The sequence below is a fragment of the Prionailurus viverrinus genome, chromosome F1 (genome assembly GCF_022837055.1).
Source record: "Prionailurus viverrinus isolate Anna chromosome F1, UM_Priviv_1.0, whole genome shotgun sequence".
In the NCBI taxonomy this organism is placed as follows: domain Eukaryota; kingdom Metazoa; phylum Chordata; class Mammalia; order Carnivora; family Felidae; genus Prionailurus; species Prionailurus viverrinus.
The window spans coordinates 38,199,025-38,220,427 of NC_062577.1; the positions used below are offsets into that span (position 1 = coordinate 38,199,025).

The following is a 21,403-nucleotide window of genomic DNA, read 5'->3' on the forward strand; positions in this document are numbered from 1 at the left end:
TATGGGACCTGATGTCTGTGTGTGTGTGTGTGTGTGTCTCTCTCTCTCTCTCTCTCTTTCTCTCTCTTTCACAAGAGCAGTTTGCTGTTGCTGGTTCCTATCTTCTGAGGCTTCAGAATATTTTTTTAAAAATCTATGCTTTGTGGCAGCTCTACGGTGCTTATCTCTGTCTTTGTGTGAATCCTTATACCAATGTCTTTTTCGTGTAGTCTAACCATTGGGAAGCTAGAGGCTAGCAAGGAAGAAAGATTTGCTGTCCACGGACAAACCCTACAGTGAAGTCCTTATTGATTGCCATGCTACATTTGGTTTTAAATTACCAGCCTTCTAACTAATCTACTCATAGCCCGTAAGGGTTTCAGACAAAATAGTGACTTTTTTTTTTTTCTTTCATTTCACTTCTGGCTTTTTGGTTTTCCTGGTTTGCAAGATTCCCGATGGACCTTATCTCCCCATGTCTTCACTTCTGGCTCCCTGAGACCAGGGTCACACTATACAGAGGGACGCCCCCTTTTAGTCTCGGATGTAACTAGTTTCTGTAGTATTACAAAAGAGTAGGAAGAGAACAGCCTGCTCTTCCTCACAAACGCCTCACGTCATCGCCTGACAACGCACATACAGAAATTCTGCTTATAGATAAAATTTGCCATACTGAGTGAGATTTGGTCCTACAAGCCAGCATCAAGAGACCTCCAGGAGGCTCTCTGGTCTCTTTATTGCAGGGTGTTTGGGAAAGGAAGCTGTTCTTGTCCTAATCACACATTTATCATGGGGTTCAAGTGCTAAAGTAATCCAGATCACCAAATGTAACTCCTCACCATAACCTTTTTTTCTTATTCCTGGGCCTTAGCTGAGCTGAAGCTAATAAGTAGACTATCATAAGTCAACCCCACAAATGGGGTGAAATGTGTTTTTCCAGAGGGTTTACTGATGGATATACTGATTTAATCCTGGTACACTCTTTCGATGACTAGTAACTACTAGCGAGTTCTGGCTACTAGTGATTCATGACTCCACTAAAGAGGCCATAAGTAATAAAATGGTCTTAGGGACACTGTTCCCCAAAGGCCAACGCCTGAAGATACTGCCCTTTATACTTGAATCAGCTTTATATATTCATGAGTCCTCAGCCAACCTGATCAGGGACATATGGGGCCACCAACTTAGCTCTCTCCGCTGCTGATGATCCACGTGTGCGTGTGTGCTCAGCCTAGCCCTGGAAGCAAGCACTGCCAGCCATGGACCCTGGCAAACAGAATAAACTGGAAGATGAGGACACCAATGGAAGCTGCACAGAGACCATTACAGCTGAAAATTAAACATGTATACTGGATCCTCCCAGTTTGATGTTTTGGCTATTTTTATTCTTCTTTTTTTAATGTTTATTTATTTTTGAGAGAGAGTGAGAGCATGAGCGGGGGGGGGGGGGGGGGGGGCGGGGAGCAGAGAGAGGGAAACAGAGGATCCAAAGCGGGCTCTGTGCTGACAGCAGCAAGCCCGTGGTGGGGCTCGAACTCAAGAACCATGAGATTGTGACCCAAGCCAAAGTCTGGCGCTTAACCGACTGAGCCACCCAGGTGCCCCTTGGCTATTTTTCTGAATGATTATGCCATGGAGAATTTTCTGTGACAAGAGTGGCCAGGGAAGTAAGTGAACTCTTGCTTCCTTGATTCAACTTTTTAGTGGTTTTCAACCTGTGTTTCCAGACCAGCAGCAGCAAGCACTGGGAACTTGTTAAAAATGAGATTCACAGGCCCCATCTCAGACCTACGGCATCAGAAACGAGGGAGAGGGCCCAGCAATTTGTTTTAACAAACCCTGTTGGTAATTCTGATGCATGCTACAGTTTGAAATTCACTTTTTAAAAGGGAAAGCCAAGTGGCAGAATCCCCACGCTGAGGGGCTTTAGGACTGAAAATTAGAAGGTCGCAGGTTATAATTCAGACTCTAATATTAATTTCAAACTCACCTTTCTTGTGCTTCTTTAGGTTTCTGTTTTTCCTTTTATTTAACACAGAAAAGGTACGTGTGCCTTTGGGTAGACATTAGGGGGGATGCTGGCCTCTCTTCTAGCTGAACACAATCTTCAGAGAAAAGTATGGCTCTGAAATTTTTACCTGGGAAACTAATGGGCTGTCACAGAAAAAAAAAAGCAGTCGGAGGTCTCTTCCAGATTGCTCTTCTGCTGGATTATTTGTGTCTACAGTGAGCCTTTTTCTGATTATATAATAGGATAAGAAAAGGCAGAAAATCTCATTTGTATTTCCATGGCAACTTGTTCTCTTAGCAACAAGCCCTCTCCTTTCGCTGAGTTCTAAAGGCACTTCTGGGTCTGAGAACCTGGCCAGAACCTCCTTCCCCAAGGCAGCTGGAGGGCTTGAGGACCCCAGGAAGATCCCTTCTCCATGCTCTGCTCGGCTCACAGGAGAGACTGAAACACAATGAAGATGTGGGACAGGGGTAACTAAGTCCCTGGGCCCACCCTTTCCTTCCTCACACCAGGACTTGGGTACAGACCTACTCAGACACAGTGATGGAATAAAATCTTAAAAAACAAACAAACAACCCTGAAAGGAGCTTCTTACCTTTCCAGATTCACAGGGTAGCTGATGGGACCATAGGGTAGATGGGGCTGTTTACAACTGGTTCTGTCTCAAGTTTGTCAGTTTTCCCTGAGAGGGAGCTTATGGATAAAGGACGAAGAAATGTGCTAGTACTAGGCCTCTTGAAATTTAGAACCAAGGGTCTGGAGGAGGAACTAAGGCTGGAAGAAGGCGAGTGTAAAACTATTGCACTAACATCACCCCCTCAGTCCCCAAAAGGCTGATGATGGGCCTTTGATCATCTCCTGTGGGGTTGTTCTGCTTTCCTGGCATTCCTTGGAGATGGAAGGTGTTGGATAATAAGCCAAGAGCTCCCATATCCCAGCCAATATATGGTTACTGCTGTGCAGTAGCCTCCCACTTCCTAAAGTTTTTTGTAACCGTTGGTTTTTGTTTGTTTTTCTTTTTTAACAGAACAATCTTTTTTTTTTTTTTTTTGATGAATTCCAACCCCTGCTAGATTCCTTCCCTCCCCCCACCTCACCCCCATCCTGTTTTAGGCAGCGCTGTTTACGTGATGGAGTCTGTGTTTCTCAAATGCATGCCGACCCTCAGGTGGAAAGTGGGCAGGAATTTTTGCAAGAGGTTTTTTTTTGGTTTTTGTGTTTTTTTTTAATTTATTGGACATAAAGCCCCAGACCAGGATATGTGTGTGTCTGTGTGTTTGTGTTTTTTCTCATTTGACCCTCGCCTCTTTTTAAATCTACCCCCTTTTATAATCTAGTGTAGAGAAAGCAAATTTGAATCTGGAAAGCAAACCGTTGTATATAGCTGCGGTAACAATCATGAAGAGAGCTGGGCTGTCTGCTCAGTAATTTGTTTTAAGAAACAAATTGATTGAAAATCAAATCCATGCCAGGCCAGCTGAAGAGGCCTTCTTCCATCACTGCCAGAGGCCCCTCTCATGAGGTTCCTCTGTCCATCAGGCTTGTCTCCTCCCAGCAAGATTCATCTGTTCCATGCCATTTGCGTTTCAATAAAGCTATCTCCTGTATTGTCCACTGGTTCTATCTAGTTCCCTCTCTGTCTGATTTCTGTCTCCATTTATCTTGTGGCCCATTCCTGATCTGCAAGGTGAGACTACTGGTAGTCATTTGCCTAACCAAGAGGTAAACCTCACCTGCCTGGAAATGTTTGATCCTCAAATCCTAAGCAGGAGTTCTGGACCCCTTTGGTTGGGAAAGGGGTGGATGTGGTTCCTACTTGCATGCTGTGGACATAGCCTCCTTCACCAGCCCAAAATTCAGGGTTCTTGAGTCCTCCATCCACTGCCACAATGTTTGAAAATCGACCACCCTCTGGACTTTCCTAAGTTTTCTTCCAGGGGTGAAGGCAAATTAACCGATGAGAAAAGAAGCTGTTCTAATGGAACAAGGAAAGAAGGAACAGAAGTCCTACAATTCCCTACTATGGAATTTCGAGGTCCGAGAAGCAATCTTTTTTTTTCCCTACAAAATTGTAGTAACACAACCCACCTGTCCTCTAACATGGGAGGTGACAAAATATGTTTAGAGCTATCCTCAAATCAAGGAGTCAATCTTTAGGAAGATACTCAGATGAACCGACAACCCCAGATCACCATCAATTTAGCAGCCACAGGCCTAGAACTAGGTGAGGAATTGCCATCTGGTTTCTTCTGCCACTTGGGAGAGTCAGAGTTCCTAGAAACCATTTTAAGGCACTCAACCTGAACAGCTACTAAAAATGACCTGTTTCTCTTTGGTCTAGCGCTTCCCACTCCCAATAACGTATCATTCCATCCATCTGGCACTACATGCTCACCAACCTGGCCTGATTCTTTTTTAATTTGCAATTTAATTTTTTTTGTTAATTCTGCCCTGCATTCTTAACTCCTCTCGATAATCCTCTCCACTCGCTCCAGTATTTAGAATTATCTTTATTCTTTCAGCCATTTCCTGTGACCAGCCGTGGGATATCCATATTAAACGACTCTTGCTCCTTCATTCCTTAAACGTCCAGCACAATTTCTCTGGGGGAGAAAAAAAAAAAATTATACATTCTCAACGAATAGGATTCATTCTCAAATAGACATTCAAGTACTTCCTCCGGAGGAAAGAAATACCATTTCCCACGCAGGTGCCCTCTCCTGGCCAGACATTCCAATTTTGAAGTTGGGCTCACCTAGGCTGGAAAACCAGGGGGTTGGGTCTATGGCAGGTGACCACTCCCCGCTGCTCCATCCACTTCGGTTTCTTTTTCCCCTACCTTTGAATTCTTGAGCCTGAGATGAAGAGGCTCACTTGAGCCGTTGTTGTTGTTGTTGTTGTTGTTGTTGTTGTTGTTTTTCAGTGTTTGAGGAGGCGAAAAAGGCTGGTTTAAAATAGCTATTTCTGACCCAGAACTCTCTCCTTAAAGCCCTCTACACCCATTCCCATCTCAACTCCTCTCTCCTAACACTGTAGCTTATACCTGAAATATCCATGAATCTAAAGTCCTCTATCATAGGCTTTGTCCCAAGTGAGTTTACTAACTTGCTGTTCCACTCAGGAAAGCCCCCTAGCCTCTCTGGAGCTCAGTTTTCACAAAAATGCGAAGCGATTCTCGCGGGAAAAGGTGCAGTTTTCGTCCATACGGCAGGAGGCGCTGTCTCTGGAGGTTTAGACCCATTCCCCGCCCCCTTCTAGCTCCCGCCCGACTCTGGTGCGCAGGCGCGGCTTCGCGGATTGGCCGCGCGCGGGAGCCGTCATTCAGTGGCGGGTCCCGGCCGTGGGGCTGGCGGGCTGAAGGGAAGAAAGATGGCGGCAGCGGCGGCGGCTGGTGCGGCCTCCGGGCTGCCGGGTCCAGTGGCACAAGGACTGAAGGAGGCGTTGGTGGATACGCTCACCGGGATCCTATCCCCAGTGCAGGAGGTGCGAGCGGCTGCCGAGGAACAAATTAAGGTGCTCGAGGTGACAGAGGGTGAGTGAGGCGGGACCATCACGAGGATGTGTCGGACCTGGGCCGGCCGTACTGTCCGCTGACCGCAGCTCCGGACCGGCTGGGGACAAGGGGAGCCTGAGCCAGTGGAGATCTGGGCGCCGAGGCCCAGCAGGCAGGAGTGGGGCAGGAAGAGAGGATGATGTCCCCGGTGGCTGTGAAAGTCCCGGAGAGGGGAGGCGCGCCTGGAGGAGAGGGTCGGGAGAGGTGGAGCCTCGGAGGGGAGAGGGAGGGTGGAGACTTGAAAAGCTAGATGGAGCCTGGGATCTGCAGAGGACCGAGATGGAGCTAGACTTGCTGCTTTGGAGGAAGTCGCGCGGTCTGGGAAATATGTTTGAGTTCAGAACCAGGGTCTTTTGCTGTCCTCTTCGCCAGCTCGGTTGTGCTGGAATAGGAGTAAAGGGAGTTGTTAGAAGTGGTGAGAGGGCAGAGCCTTGAGAACGCGGCTATCAGAGCTTAGTAGATATCAAACAAGTTTCTGCTTCCGAGTTATAAACCTAGCTGGTCGGTTTACCTCTTAATGTTTTCCCAGAAATCAAATTCAGTGCATGTGCAGCTGATTCACCTTCCTGGCCATAATCCCCTTTAATTTTCAAAATAATTTACACTTATCAAGTACCCCTGTGTGCATTTCTATTTGGAGGAACCGATCATCCTTTGTCTTTGACTCTTTGTCCCGGTACTCCTATTATATGCTTTAAAGTGATGGAGAAAAAAAATAAACTATTGGTTTGAGATTGTCAATTTCCTGCTGAGTGGGCCTTTCACCAGGCCGCGTGTAACCACTTTACCAAGAACAATTTGATCCTAAAACAGGAGAAGGGAAAAATCCTCTTGGTCTTTATGTAAGAAATATATCTGGTCTGTTAAAGGCTTCGCTGGAAGAACTGCAAATCCTTAGACTGTCTCCCAGCTCAGCCACCTCTTAAAGACCTCTTCCGAGATATGGGAGATTGTCCATGGTCTGACAAATCACACTCAAAACCTTGAGTTCGCTCTTCTACTGGGATTAGGATTTTATTGAAAAGAACTTCAGACAAATCTCCCTTTAATTTTCCCTCACCGCATGAGAGAGCTATTGAAAATGAATTTCCTCCTATTGGAAATACGTTGAGATTTGGGATATAACAGGTTAAGGACCATTTTGAAGGCCTAATTGTAATTGTCATTGTTCTATAAAATGTCAGAGCCTACAATAGGAGCAGTTGCTGGTTAGGAGAAAGCTCTTTGAGAACCATGCATAGATTGATTGGAGTTATTCTAGTCTCGGTAAAATTTTTGTATTCACATTGTCTCTGCCTCCCTTGGATGTGAAGGAGGAAGAGTGACAAAGCAAAGGAACCTCATCACATTCAAGTTACTACTTGAATAAAATTGACGGTCTGATGCCTTCCCTGAATGCTAGCCGGTGATCCTGGTGTCCCAAATGTATGTCTGGCACCTTCCTACAAAAGGTGAACCTGAGTGCATGTTTTAACTGCCCAATAACAGCTCCACTTGGGCTCTGATCCCTTCTCTAGCCAATGCCATGGTCTCATCTAGGCAAAGTCTAGGACTGTGTAAATTTCTTGAGAGCTTTTTGAAATTCTAGTCTCACTTTCTTCATCTTTTGGGGTCTTGAAATCTAAAACAGAATTGCAGAGTTTTCCATTTGATTTAGGCCACTGAGGGAATAGACTGAAACACACACACCTTAACTTACTGGTAATGTGCTCTCAGGCATGCTGTGCAACATGAAACGGCTATGATACAGTGACCTGATATCAGTGGTCTAGTACTAAGGCATATGACGCACAGGGTTAGGATGTGATGTACAGGGTTGGACCAAGTCTCTGGAGTTGATTGAAGTGCTTTGGACCCTTTGGAGGTTCTTTTTGTTTTTTAAATAAGTCCAATTCCTTATATTTACTTACAAACTGTAAAAATTCACCCCTTTCAGTAACCTAGTTTTAGGTGGAGAGTGGTGAGCCATTCTTCAGATATAGTACCTTGCTTCTCTCCCTTCCTCCTTACCGCCTTTAACAAGTTATTTTTTGCCATTGGGTCCAGAGTACCTCCTGTCTTGTATTCTGTCTGAATCTCAAATGTTTCCTTAACATGGTCACTAGTTTCTTTTCCACTAGCCATTGCCTTCCTTTATATGAAAATGTAGCACCTGGCTTCCTAGCCAGAATTTAGCCAACCATCTGTCCTGATGAAACTGGCAGGATGTTGCTCCTGCTATTATATTAGAACATCCTGCAGGCCAGGGCAGGAGCATTCTTGCAAATGAGTGAACAAGATCATTTTCCACTCCTTTGGAGTTGCTTCACATTTTAGTTTTATCCTAGTGGAAGAAACCTTGTTTTCTGGTCCTCTGAAATACACTTCCTTAAAATTTGAAGTTAATGAGAAATCTGAGAGTTGGTATCCACTATTATTTGTATTCTGGTAATCTTCTGATCTTTTTGGTTCTATGGGGCCAACATCAGGTGACAACCAAATCTGGTTGTTTCTAGTCCCTCTGTCCCCTCAAATAACTGTCTTTGGGAGCCATTTATTGTTGCCTCACACAGGAGACTGGCCCCAGTTGATCTTTAAGATTAACCAGTCTACTCCCTTTGACAAATAGGTGTACCACCTTCCTTGGTTGCCAGGTGATGACCCCTAGTCTTGGAGCTTAAGTGGAAGAATCTCTAACTTTGAGGGAAAGGGCACAGGTCATTTGTTAACCCTCTGTTAAATGGGAGAGGTTGACATGCTCTGACCAGATTCTTGGGTAGATGAAATTTTAAGAAACATTTATCCCAGAAAATAGGATTGAAGTTGCTGGAGCCCAAAGCACATTCTGCTCCTGATTTGAGAAGCAGAGTGCAGGTTTGGAAGTTCCTCTATTATTACAGTATTCCAACAGATAATTGTTACCCTTTCTTTTCTCTTAGGAAGACTGAGATTTTGAGTTTGATGAACAGAGTTTGCAGGAATTTAGTTTTGCTTCAACAGAGTAAGAATAAGTCTTTTGATCTGTTAGAACATTCATCTAATTCTTGTTTTATTTAACACACGGAGTCATATAAAGCATTTTATAAACATAGTAATTAAAAAGATTGGGAAGTTTGTGAACTGCTGAAGATCTCTTACATCGGAGTCTAATGTTCTCTACTGAGCTTTTCTTTTTTGTCTGACTTAGGAGAAGATCATGACTTTTGAGAATGTCACCTCTTTATTTTTGGTGTATTTATGCTTTACTTTTTTATATCTTAGGATGAAGTTTTTCCTTCTTTCTCCATTTTCCTCTAAGAGCAGCATCACCCAAGTGGTAGAATGAGTTGCTTTCATTCATAAGCTCTAATTCTCCAGGCCAGCATAGCAGACTTTCTTACATAACCAAATTTAGACCCTAGGTCATTTTCTTCTCTTAGTTATTTCTTTTTGTCTATTAGAAGTGAAGGCATTTTTCCCTGCCATTTGTCTTTGACTTAGTCTTTTCTGTCTTGCTCCCAACAGATGCCTCACATAAAATACATTTTTTCCCTTCCATCACCACTATATTGAACTGGGGAGGGGCTAATTATCTCTCCCTCACCTTTCCTGGCATTCAGATGCTGCCCATATATAGTGTCGATTCCCCCATCTTAGATGCCTAGAGAGATGTTCCTGCTGGCTGGAAGTTTGCTTTCTGGTTCTCATGGGCACTTTTCTGGCTCTCTTACAGTATAGCGTAAGCACTGTCACCTGCGAAGGGAGCCCCTCAAGGATCCAGACGCACTCCTGGGCATGTGGCGGGCACTGAGCCGAGCGGAAGGCGGCCACGCTCGGAAAAAGGCCAGTGGTGGAGTTTTCTTTTTCCTTTCAGCTGTGGTTTTGTGGTGCTCACCAACCTCCATAAGAAAAGGGGGGCTTTTCCAGAGCTATACTCAGAACTACGTCCTTTCCCAACCAAACCCTATTCACAGTTCTTCTTAGTAGTAGCTTCCCTGACTGTCAAAGCACTGCCAAGTCTCATGTCTCTCTAGTGACCCTTAAGTCCAGTAGCATATGTTTCTTAACTTCCCCTTTATCCTCCATGCTCTCCTTTGGATCTTCCCTTCGAAGCCAAGTTTTAGATAATGTTTTTGCCTAGTGAGGTGAGAGGAGAGAAAGAGGAGCAAGGATAATGATAGAGGGGAGCAAAAGACTAAAACCCCAGAGAATGAGCTAGGGAAGGAGGGCAGAGGCTTTCTTGGAAAGGAAGTCAGAGGATACCATTTTGTGTTGGATAAGAGTATACTCAGGAACCTGTAGTCAGGGTGAAAACCCAGGTTGACAGAATGGGTTTATCTTACTTCATCTTGGGAAAAGAAACCAGACAAAAATGGCATTAGAAAGCTAACTTCTTACAACCCATTTGAATGTCCCCTTTCGGCTTAATTGATTGTAGATTGATTGAATCTTAGTTTAATCTGAATTGTTGTTTTCAAAGCAAGACAAAATAAAACAGCTGTGTATGTCGGTGTTTCTTGTACTTTTCCTGCCTTAACCATCCCAAAGCACGTTATTCAGCGGTTCTTTCTAGTTTATGTTAAAGACACCAATCAGCAAAACTGGAAATCCTCCAATACACACTAATATAAGTAAAAGTACCTTTTCTTTATAGACATACTTAGTTGTATTTCTTCAAAAAATATGTGGTCTCTGTTAAGTGAGTATCTGTAAGTAGAATTTTTACTACCTAACAGAAATCAGTGGACAGGAGCAACCATATTGATGGTTTAAAACATGTCAAAGAACTTGAGGGTTTTTTTTCTGGCTTTTCCTTATGTGCGTTAGTTTTAAAGCAGAGTTCACCACACCACCGCTATCACTCCTTGTAAATAATTCTTACAGCTTTTAAGTGAACTAAAGTTTTATGGTATGAAAATCTTTTATGGTGACTGATATCTCTGTATTTCTAATGGGCATATAGTCTAGGCAGAATAGGAAATACATTAAACAGGAAATACTATTAAATAAATAATAATTGAATTTCACTCTTACATCCCCCTATAACCTAATGCAAGTGAGTTCTTGGTCTTTGAAATTTTGGGATTTCCAAACTAGAGCTGATCATGTGACCACTGTTTTTGAAACTGTGGGAGCCTGTAGAAAAGAAAATCTGTTCTGTTTATCCAGTCTTTAGTTAATGGTGATTATAGTCTTTGAAGAGTTTCTTTCTCATTAATGCTTTTCAGCAGAGAGTTATATACTTGAACTTTCAAGCTTCTTCTTTCCTGTGTGGAGGAAATAAGCTTTCAGAGAAATTTATCTTATAATGTTTGTTGTAAGTACAGATCCCCTGGTTGACTTAGGTTTCTGTGCCCCTCGTGGATCTTAATCTTCTGATGATCTCTTACTCTCACCATCCCTTGCAATCTCAGTGATGCATGAAGCGAAGTGATTAGTGGAAATTGGGGTGTGATCTTTGATGATCTCGATACTAGATCTTGTATTAGAGTGGATAGCTCCCAGCTATTGTGATCGTTACCAGAGTACTGCCTACCTTCTTCTGGCACTGTATGGAAGAAATGTATTCACACTACACTTTTCTTCCAAAGGAATAGACTTGATATTCTCAGGTTCATGAGAAAGGACCCCCAAATAGTGGCAAGACTTAGGTGTAGAGTTTGCCTGGTCTTCATGCTATAATGATTCTTCTAATTGGTACCAGTGTTGGGGCGCCTGGGTGGCGCAGTCGGGTTAAGCATCCGACTTCAGCCAGGTCATGATCTCGCGGTCCGTGAGTTCGAGCCCCGCGTCAGGCTCTGGGCTGATGGCTCGGAGCCTGGAGCCTCTTTCCGATTCTGTGTCTCCCTCTCTCTCTGCCCCTCCCCCGTTCATGCTCTGTCTCTCTCTGTCCCAAAAATAAATAAAAAACGTTGAAAAAAATTTAAAAAAAAATAATTGGTACCAGTGTTGCCTGGTGGAAAATGCATGGTTCCTTGTCCGTTCTGTGAGCCTTAGTGTTGACCCTATAACTGTAACAGTATCTGTGCTTTCATTGAAAAAGTAATTATTCAGATTTGTTTAAATTTTAAAGTCCCACCTCAAGTTTCAAACCCTTTCAAAAACTCTCATTTTTATACCCCAGTATCTTTTCCACATTGTATGAATAAAGATTTTGTTCATCTTGATCCCATTTTGGTTTGTCTCTATAGTAATGATCCAAAAATTGTGCTCTTGCCAGGAACATTAAAACCCATATCATAATGGTCCATGCAAAAGTTGAAATATGTGCTTTACAAGAAAATACTGTATGGGCCATATAACTTATGAATATATATAGATCATCCTTAAAGATGTCACATAATTGTCACAGAACTGATTGACTATTTCCAGGGATGCTAAACCTGGGTGGACAGTAACTTCTAAACAGACTAGGGGTTATAAAGTTAACATCCATCATCACACTAAGTATCTGAAGTCAAAGGAAGTGGGGGTCCCTTTACAAGTGCTCTTTTCTCCCTTCTCCTTCTTTAATTGGATTTCACACATGCATTTTAGAGAGCTTTTTTACCATTAAACTTGAACTTTGGTTGGTATCCACGAGGTCTTCCAGAATTATATCTGATTCATGTGTTTTAGTCCATTCTGAAAGTTGACTCCCATATCTTTAGGTTGTAGACACCTACTATTTTTCCCATTATAGATAAGTTTCATATGTACCAGAGTCTGAACTATCTAAACTAATCCTAAGAATTAGGATGGACTTCAGTATTTTTAGAGGTAATTCTGCAGGTTTGAAGTGTTTACTTGTGATTTAATCACTTGACTAAATGCTTTAGAGAGAAAGTGGCTTCTTTCATGGTGTTCTTGCAAAAATTACTCTTTCCTGAGTGAAAAGATAGGTGCCATAAGATTGTGTCAAAAACTGCAGCTTAGGGGCACTGGGTGGCTCAGTCGGTTAAGTGTCGGACTCTTGATTTCGGCTCAGGTCATGGTCTCACCGTTCATGTGTTGGGGCCTCGCATCCTGCTCTGTGCTGACAGAGCAGAGCCTGCTTGGGATTCTTTCTTCCTCTCTCTCTCTCTGCCCCTCCCCCGTGCATGAGTTTCTGTATTGTGTGTGCACTCTCTCAGAATAAGTAAATTCACTTACAAAAAATTACAAAGAAACCCTGCGGCTTAAGCGCGTAACGAGTGAAGAATCGACGGATTCAGTAAAGAGGCAAGACGTAAAATGGAAAAATCGGTAGCCTTCATATCCACAAACAATAAAAGGTTAGAGGATGTAAAGTGGTTTTTAAAAATTTACAATATTGTTGCTATTGCTATTTACAATAGCAACAAAGAAGATTAAATACTTAGGAATAAAATTAATAGGAATTGTGAAGGAACCTATTGGGTGAAACTGTTTAAACATTCCTGAAAGACTTAAAAAGTAGACTTGAACATAACTGCTTAATGAGTATGGGTTTTATTTTAGGATGATGGAAATGTTTTGGAATTAGGTAGAGGTGAATGTACTAAGTGCCACTGAGTTTTTCATCTTAAAATGGTTATGAATTCTACCTCAATTTAAAAAATATCTTCCAGGGCACCTGGGTGACTCAGTCGGTTAAGCATCCAGTTTGGCTCAGGTCATGATCTCATGAGTTCAAGCCATGCCTTGGGCCCTACACTGACAGCACAGAGCCTACTTGGGATTCTCTCTCTCTCCCTGCCCTTCCCCCACTTGAATGCTCTCTTTCTCTTTCAAAATAAATAAACTTTAAAAGATACATTTCTTTCAGAGATATGTATTAAAGCATTTACAGAGAAATGGGGGGAAAAGTAGACTTGAACACATGGAAAGACATATGCTATCCTTGGATAGGACAACTCAACATTATAGATGAGTACACAAGTTGATTCTAAAGTGTGTAGAAAAACAAACATGGAAGAGTAGCTCCAAAAATACTGAACAGGAAAAAGCTCTTACGAGGGACTAATTCTACCAGATATTAAAACATCTTATAAAGGCTCTATAATTAAAATAAACAGAGTGGCACTGGTGTGTGAATACACAAATAGAACTGTGGAATAGAATAAAAAGTCCAGAAATAGGCACAAGTACCTATGGAAATGTAATGTAGATAGAAGTGACATCTCACTCAAGTCATTGGGGTAAAGGTGGACATTTTAATAAAGGGTACTAGGACAACTGGGTAGGTATCTGGAATCAGATCAGTATCTCATACCGTACAAAAAAACAAGTTCCAAATAGATTAGAAACCTAAAAATTTAAAACATGAAACTGTACAGGAGCCGCCTGGGTGGCTCAGTCGGTTAAGCGTCCAACTTCGGCTCAGGTCACAATCTCGCGGTTTGTGGGTTCGAGCCCCGCCTCAGGCTCCGTGCTGACAGACAGCTCAAAGCCTGAAGCCTGCTTCAGATTCTATCTCTCCCTCTCTCTCTGCCCCTCCCCCACTTGTGCTATGTCTCTCAAAAATGAATAAATGTAAAAAAAAAAAAATTCTTTTTTAAATGAAACCGTACAAATTCTAGAAGATACAGGTGATTTTTCTTTAATGCTGGCATAAGGAAAGGCTAACTGTAACTCGAAATTCAGAGACAATAAAAGATTGATAAGTCTGACTCATAAAATAATGTTTTTAATTTGCATGACAAAAACCACCATATAAAAAGTCAAAAGACGCCTGGGGGCTCACTTTGGCTCAGGTCATGATCTCATGGTTGGTTCGTGAGTTCGAGCCCCACATTGGGCTCTGTGCTGACAGCTCAGAGCCTGGAGCCTGCTTCGGATTCTCTCCCTCTTCTCTGCCCCTCCCCCACTCATTCTCTCTGTCTCTCTCTCGCTCTCTCCCCCTACCCAAAAAAGTAATAAACATTACAAAAAGTCAAAAGACAGCTGAAAAACTGGGAGAAATTTTTCATAACATATACACAGACAAAAAGATAATATCCTTAATATATAAAGAACTTTTTCTTTCTTTTTTTTAATGGTTTCGAGGTTTGGGGGCACCTGGGTGGCTCAGTCAGTCGTCCAACTTCATCTCAGGTCATGATCTCACAGTTTGTGAGTTCTAGCTCCTCGTTCTAGCTCCACGTCAGGCTCTGTGCTGACAGCTCAGCTTCCAATTCTGTGTCTCCCTCTCTCTCTGCCCCTCCCCTGCTCACATTCTATGTCTGTCTCAAAAATAAACAAATTCTTAAAAATAGTTTTAGGGTTTCTGTTGTTGTTGTTTTAGAGAGAGAGGTCACTAGCAGGGTAGAGAGGCAGAGGAAGAGAGAATCCCAAGCAGGCTGCATGCTCACCATGAACCCAACATAAGGCTCAATCCCAGATTCCTGGGATCATGACCTACGCCAAAGTCAAGAGTCTGACTCTCAACCGACTGAGCCACCCAGGCACCCCAGTATAAAGAACTCTTAAAAACTAGGGACTCTGTTTCCCTGTCTGTATCTGGGAAAGAAGAATGGGATGAGGGTGCTATCTAGAAGGATGGGGTTAGGAGGGAGCAACCCAGAGGACCTATGGGTAGCAGGAAAGGGTTTGGCCTGAAAATCAAGGTGTGCAGAGATGGTAGATGGGGTTGTCAAGAACCTGCCATGCAGCTGTTTAGTGCCAGGAGTCAGCGGCACCTACAGATGGATCCCGGCTGCTGCCCAGCTTGCTCACTAGACTCTTGGGAGGGGAAAGGTGAGTAGAGAGGTCTCAGGAGGCAGGCCTCCTGGGACTCAGGAGTGGAGATGGTGGTTGGAGATAGCCCCCAGGCCACCTCACTGGGCCTTTCTCAGTCAGTTACCTTCTCTGGACTTGGAGCACATAGGGAACTGTGAGCCCCTGACCCTTGCTGCCAAGGAATGTCCTGCCCACCTAGGCCAGGTGAAAGCTGGCTGAAGGCTGGAGCAGGTGCTGAAGCTGTCCCACCAACCCTTGACTTGCCCTGCCAGCATGTCACGCCATCACTCCCTAAAGTCACCAAGTAAGCCTGAATGCGAAATGCCCCTTTTTGGAGTAAGGGAGCAGGAGGCCACTGTGGCAGAAACTGACCTAAAGGCAGACCTGGAAGAAGCAGAGGTGGTGGGGGACCTGGGGCCTAAAGCCTGGGCCTGTTTCTACTACCTGGAACACCTGTGCCTAGAGCTGGAGCAGATGGCAAGACTCCAGCCGCTGTACTTGCAGGCGCAGAGGCCCCCAGGGAATCCTGAAGCGCAGGAGGAGAAGGAGCCAGGCTGGGCCCCTTCACCTCCACCTCTCCTGCCCCAGGCAAGTGAGGTACACGGACTATTCAGCCACACACAGGAGACAGCTTTACCCCTAAAGGTAGGGGTGCCTAGTACCAATTCTCCCAGGCTGTTAGAGGCCCCAGCAGAACTAGCTCACATCTTTTTATCCTCCCAGGAACACAAGCAGGATCTCTCCCACTGGAACGAGGTCAGGGTCCTGCTAAACAGGATCCATTGGAGGAGCCTGAGACATTTTGAGTCCTCCGCCCCTCCTGATGGCCCACCCCTAGGATTGAGTCAAAGTGTGTTCCTAAAAGACCTCAATGCCAGCCCCTCCAGAAGACCTTTATGCCATCACTTGTGGTTAAGAAGCAACAAGCAAAAACCTTTGTGTATGCTGAGAACTCCTGGTGCAGGGATGTGACCCCGCATGGAGGGGTGTGCATTGAAGTCTTCTTCCTCACCCTTTGCCCTGTTTTGCTGCTTTGGGGTACCGACAGGAAAAGCTGCTGATGCTCACCCTTCTCTCTGAAGAGGGGGCTGGATCTTTCTCCTCTGGGCAGCCTGGCAGAGGAACCCTGGTTCCCTGAGAGGCTCCAAGGTACGGCAGCCCCTGGGCCCCTTGCTGGTTGCCAGAAATCCCGGGCCTAGACAGCAGGAACTAACTTACTCATTATGAGTCCATGGAGAGTATTTGGCGTGGAGATCTTCCGGGGCCTAGTGTTTTGCAGATGTATATTTAAGCAGAACGATATGTGTATCTCTATGAGTCTGTCACTGTTGTGAACTGGCTGGATCCAACCATCTTTTCTGAATCATACATTCAAAGAGTTGGTCTTCTGGGTGAGGTTACTGCAGAAGGCTGGAACTAACCTTCATTCCTCAGTGGGCAGTTTGTAAAAGCCTTGTTTTCCTCCTCATATCTCCGTGGACAGCCCCAGAACAGAGAATGGTACTATCTTGGGTGCCTCTGCATTGAGTCTTGCCTGTGGAAGATAGCCCCTGAAGACTGAACCTGGAATGGAAGGATCAGGGACAACATGGAGAATAGCAGAGTAAGCTTCAAGGTCTGTCTTCAACTGCGTTGGTCCATAATAGCCTTTACAATCAGACCTGAAACCAGAGACTCAGACTAGTTTTTAGATGTTGACAAAATCTGTTAAATTTTCTGAGCCATAGCTCCCTACTTAATCTCCCCAATGATTTAATACCTGCCTACCTACCTCACAGTCTTGTTATGAAAATAAAACAAGATTAAAGTGTAAAAAAAAAATTTTTTTTAAGTAACAAAGGACCAAAAACCCAGTAGAAAAATGGGAGGGGGATATGGACAGACAGATCACCAGCACCCCCCCACACACACACACAAAAAAAGGACTCAAACATACAAATAAGGTTTATAGTGGTTAGAGAAATTAAACAACCATTTCTTATCTGTCAGACTGGCAAAATAGTAACACATTCTGTTGGTGAGGCTGTAAAGAAACACTCTTAACATTACTAGTGGGAATGCAAATTGGTTCAGTCCTTTTGGAGGAAAATTTGGCCATACCTAACCACACTATATATGCACTTACCTTTTGATCCAGCGGACCCACTTCTGGGGTTGAAGGTACACCTTCAACAGTATAAAAATGCATATTGTTTACTGCAACATAGTTTATAAAAGCAGAATATTGGAAGCAATGTAACTGCCTGTTATATACATTGATACATTATATACACTCATGAATAGGACAGTGGTTGATTCAATAGGTTGAATAAAGTACATCTATTCAATGGTATGTTATGCAGCTATAAATAAAAAGAATGAGGAATCTCTGAACTGATGTGGAATGATTTCCAGAATATAATGTTAATTGGAGAAAAAAGTACAGGGGCGCCTGGGTGGCTCAGTAGGTTGAGCGTCTGACTTCGGCTCAGGTCATGATTTCACAGTTCTTGGGTTCGAGCCCCGTGTTGGGCTCTGTGCTGACAGTTCAGAGCCTGGAGCCTGCTTCAGATTCTGTGTCTCCCTCTCTCTGTCCCTCCCCTACTCGTTCTCTTTCTCAAAAATAAATATTAAAAAATATTTTTTTAAAGAAAAAGTATAAAAGAATATAATAAACAACTGTTCGTGTAAATAAGAGGACATAAAAAAATACACCTGTATCTGCTCATTAATGCAAAAGAAGTACAGGAGAGATAAACCAGAAGCTGATTGGTTACCTACATGGAGTGGGTTGAGGAAAGGTGGAAAGAAGTTAATAGGGATGTGGATGGAGCGACACTTCTTATAATACTCCTTTTTGTGTAGCTTTGATTGAGAATTGTAGAAGTATCCCTCAAATAAATAATTAAAATCAAACGGTAGAGGGGGCCCAAAATGGAAGTAGTAACAAATGAACCTGACCGTATTACAAATGAATAAGGTAAGTATCATTGGGTGTTGGGAGAGAAAAGAATCCAAGTAACTTTGGAAAATAGTGTGTGGTTCGACTGCATATTGTAAGATTAAAGTCAAAAAGAACTATTCACAAAAACTGTACTCCAGTTAATCTGTTTTTCACAAGAGTATGAGTTAATAGTTGTAATTAGTTTATGTGTATACTAAGATTGAAATGAATAGGTAAACTTATTTTAGAAAATGAGAGCCAGAGAAAAAATTACATCAGGAAAAGAGGAAAAGTAGAATGAACCTTTGTATTGACATGGCATTGGATCTGAGGTGTCAGTAGATGGATGGGTGGATGGATGGATGGATGGCAGATGGATGGGTGGATGTGTAGGTATACGTTAGTATACATACATAGATTTCCTCGTGGTGTTCTCTGAGAAGGCCTAGGAGCAGTGACACCCCAGTAGCATTGAGCACACCTAGCATCCAGATCTTGGTTTCTAAATAGCATTCCCCACTAAAATAAGCACCAGGGCTTACGGAGGGAAAATACAAGATAAGCCTCGAATATCTTGTGATATCAGAACAAAAGGCAGTGCTGTAAAAAGGATGGGAGTGTAGAGAAGTATACAGGACCCAAATGAAAGGAGTGCCAGTGGCCTTAGTAGAATGATCTGGGCAGCAAAATAATGATAGTACTGGCTTAAAACTATAGAATAAAATAAATAACATGAGTCCACACTGGTGTAAAGAAATAATTGGATAAAGAAAGGAGAAGGGACAGTCCCTCATTAGAAAAGAATTACAGTTAATAAGAGTAAAGAAAATAAATACAAAAGCACCATTAGGCAAACAACATGGTGATAATGTTTGCCAACAGGATCTACAGATGGATACTAAAATCAGTGTGTGAAAGTATAAGAAGAAACAAGATTTTATCATCATCTCAAAGTATCTCTCCCGAGATTTTTATCATTAAAAGGGAAAAACAGTACCTTTACAGTAGAGAAACCCAGTAGACTGCACATTATCAAGTAAGTGATCATGGTTAACATTTCCAGTAACTTTTCAACATTATGTATTCCCTGATAGGATATTCTGAGGACACAGCATCACTTCTCTGATTTTTTTTGTCTAAAATGAATAACCTCAGTCTAATCATGAGGAAACTTGGGTCAATCACACATTGAGACACATTCTACAAAGTAACTGATCATTACTCATTGGAAGTGTTCTGGTCATAAAAGACAATAAGAGAATGTCATGCATTAGAGGAAACTGAAGAGACCTGACAGCCAAATACAACATGGGATCTTGGATTGGATCATGAAACAGAAAAAGGACAATAAGGGAAAAAAACTGGTGAAATTCCAGTCAAGTCTGTAGTTCAGTTAATAGTATTATACCCATGTTAGTTTTTGGTTTTGATCATTGAACCACAGTTGTGTAGGTTGTTAATATCAGAGGAACGTGAGTAAAGGGTATCCATCAACTCTATGTACTGTTTGTCAGCTTTTCTTTAAGTCTAAAAATGATTTCAAAATAAAACATTTAAAAAATACATAGACATAGATCATTTTCAGTAGCTTTTAACCTGTGTACTTGGATAAGCCTTGAACATGGAACACTGCATGGGTGACTTTTTCTTGGTATTAAGCTTTTCTTTTGCATAAATATCCTTTGGATGGCTATTTCAGTGAAACCCAATTGTGATAGTTAGAATTCACCATGGAAAGTAACTTTAGTTACAGAGATAGGAAAGCCAAACAGTGTACTCACTATGAGCAATAAAAGCAATACCAGCACAATTTATTATTTTAATTATAGAATTTTTGTTTTTTTATTAAAAGAACTTCCAAGATCTATTCTCTTACCTTAGCAACTTTAAAATATATAATACAGTATTATTAGCCATAGCTGACATGCTGTATGTTACTTCCCAACTTTTTTTTTTTTTTTTTTTTTTTTTTTTAATATTCCTTTTTGAGACAGAGAGAGAGACAGAGCATGAGCATGAGCAGGGGAGGGGCGGAAAGAGAGGAAGACACAGAATCTTAAGTAGGCTCCAGGCTCTGAGCTGTTAGTACAGAGCCCGTCGCGGGGCTCAAACCCACAAACTGCGAGATCATGACCTGAGCCGAAGTCGGACGCCCAACAGACTGAGCCACCCAGGTGCCCTACAGATCAGTACTTTTTCTTCTGCGGCTTCTTCACCTCTCTTAGCCTTGATAAAATTTAAGAGAGTTAGGGCCTTGCTCTGGATTAGTCTTTGGCTTAAGGGAATGTTGTGGCTGGTTTGATCTGTCCAGACCTCTAAAACTTTCTCCATATCTGTAATAAGATTGTTTCGCTTTCTTACCATTTGAGTGTTCACTGGAGTAGCACTTTTGCTTTCATTCAAATACTTTTTCTTTGTATTCACAGCTTAGCTGACACAAGAGGCCTAGCTTTCAGCCTCTCGGCTTTTGACATGCCTTCCTCACCAAACTTTTTCTAAAGTGTGAGACATGCACCTCTTCCTTTCACTTGAACCCTTAGAGGTTATTACATGGTTTAATTTGGTCTAATTTCAATATTGTTGTGTCTGGTGGAATAGGGAGGCCCAAAGAGAGGGAGAGAGAAGGGGAAATGGCCAGTTAGTAGGGCCATCATAACACAGCATTTTTCAATTAAGTTCACCATCTTAAATGGACACTTTGTGTTGCCTCAAAACAATTACGGTAGTAACGTCAAAGATCACTGATCACCATAACAAATATAATAATGGAGGGACGCCTGGGTGGTTCAGTCGGTTGAGCGTCTGACTCCTGCTCAGGTCATGATCTCACTGCTTGTGAGTTCGAGCCCTGCGTTGGGCTCTGTGCTGACAGCTCGGAGCCTGGAGCCTGCTTCAGATTCTGTCTCCACCTGTCTGCCCCTCCCCTGATCGTTCTCTCTCTCTCTCTCTCAAATATAAAATAAAACATAAAAAATTTTTTATATATATATATATGTATATATATATATGTATATATATATAATGGAAAAGTTTAAAATATTGAGAGAATACCAAAATGTGACATAGAGACACAAAGTGAGCAAATACTGTTGAAAAAAATGTTGATAAACTTGCTCTACACAGGGTTTCCCCAGACCTTCGATTCATAAAAAAAAACTCAGTATCTACAAAGTGCAGGTATACCTAAACAAGGTATGCCTGTAGTCCCACTTAATTTATTTTTGCTTTTGTTGCCTTTGCTCTTGGTGTCAAATACAGAAGGTCATCGCTAAAACTGATGTCAGGAAACTTAACACCTATGTTTTCTTCTAGAAGTTTTATG

General features: G+C 42.6%; 1 protein-coding gene across 1 annotated transcript in view; it reads left to right on the forward strand.

The window, feature by feature from the left end:
• The first annotated feature begins 5,322 nt into the window (after positions 1 to 5,322).
• IPO9 (importin 9) overlaps positions 5,323 to 21,403 on the forward strand; it is a 54,095-nt gene continuing 38,014 nt past the window's right edge. The window contains exon 1 of the mRNA XM_047839780.1: positions 5,323 to 5,522. Coding sequence (XP_047695736.1) covers positions 5,360 to 5,522 — 163 coding nt within the window. The 5' untranslated portion in view covers positions 5,323 to 5,359. The remainder of the gene's footprint in view (positions 5,523 to 21,403) is intronic.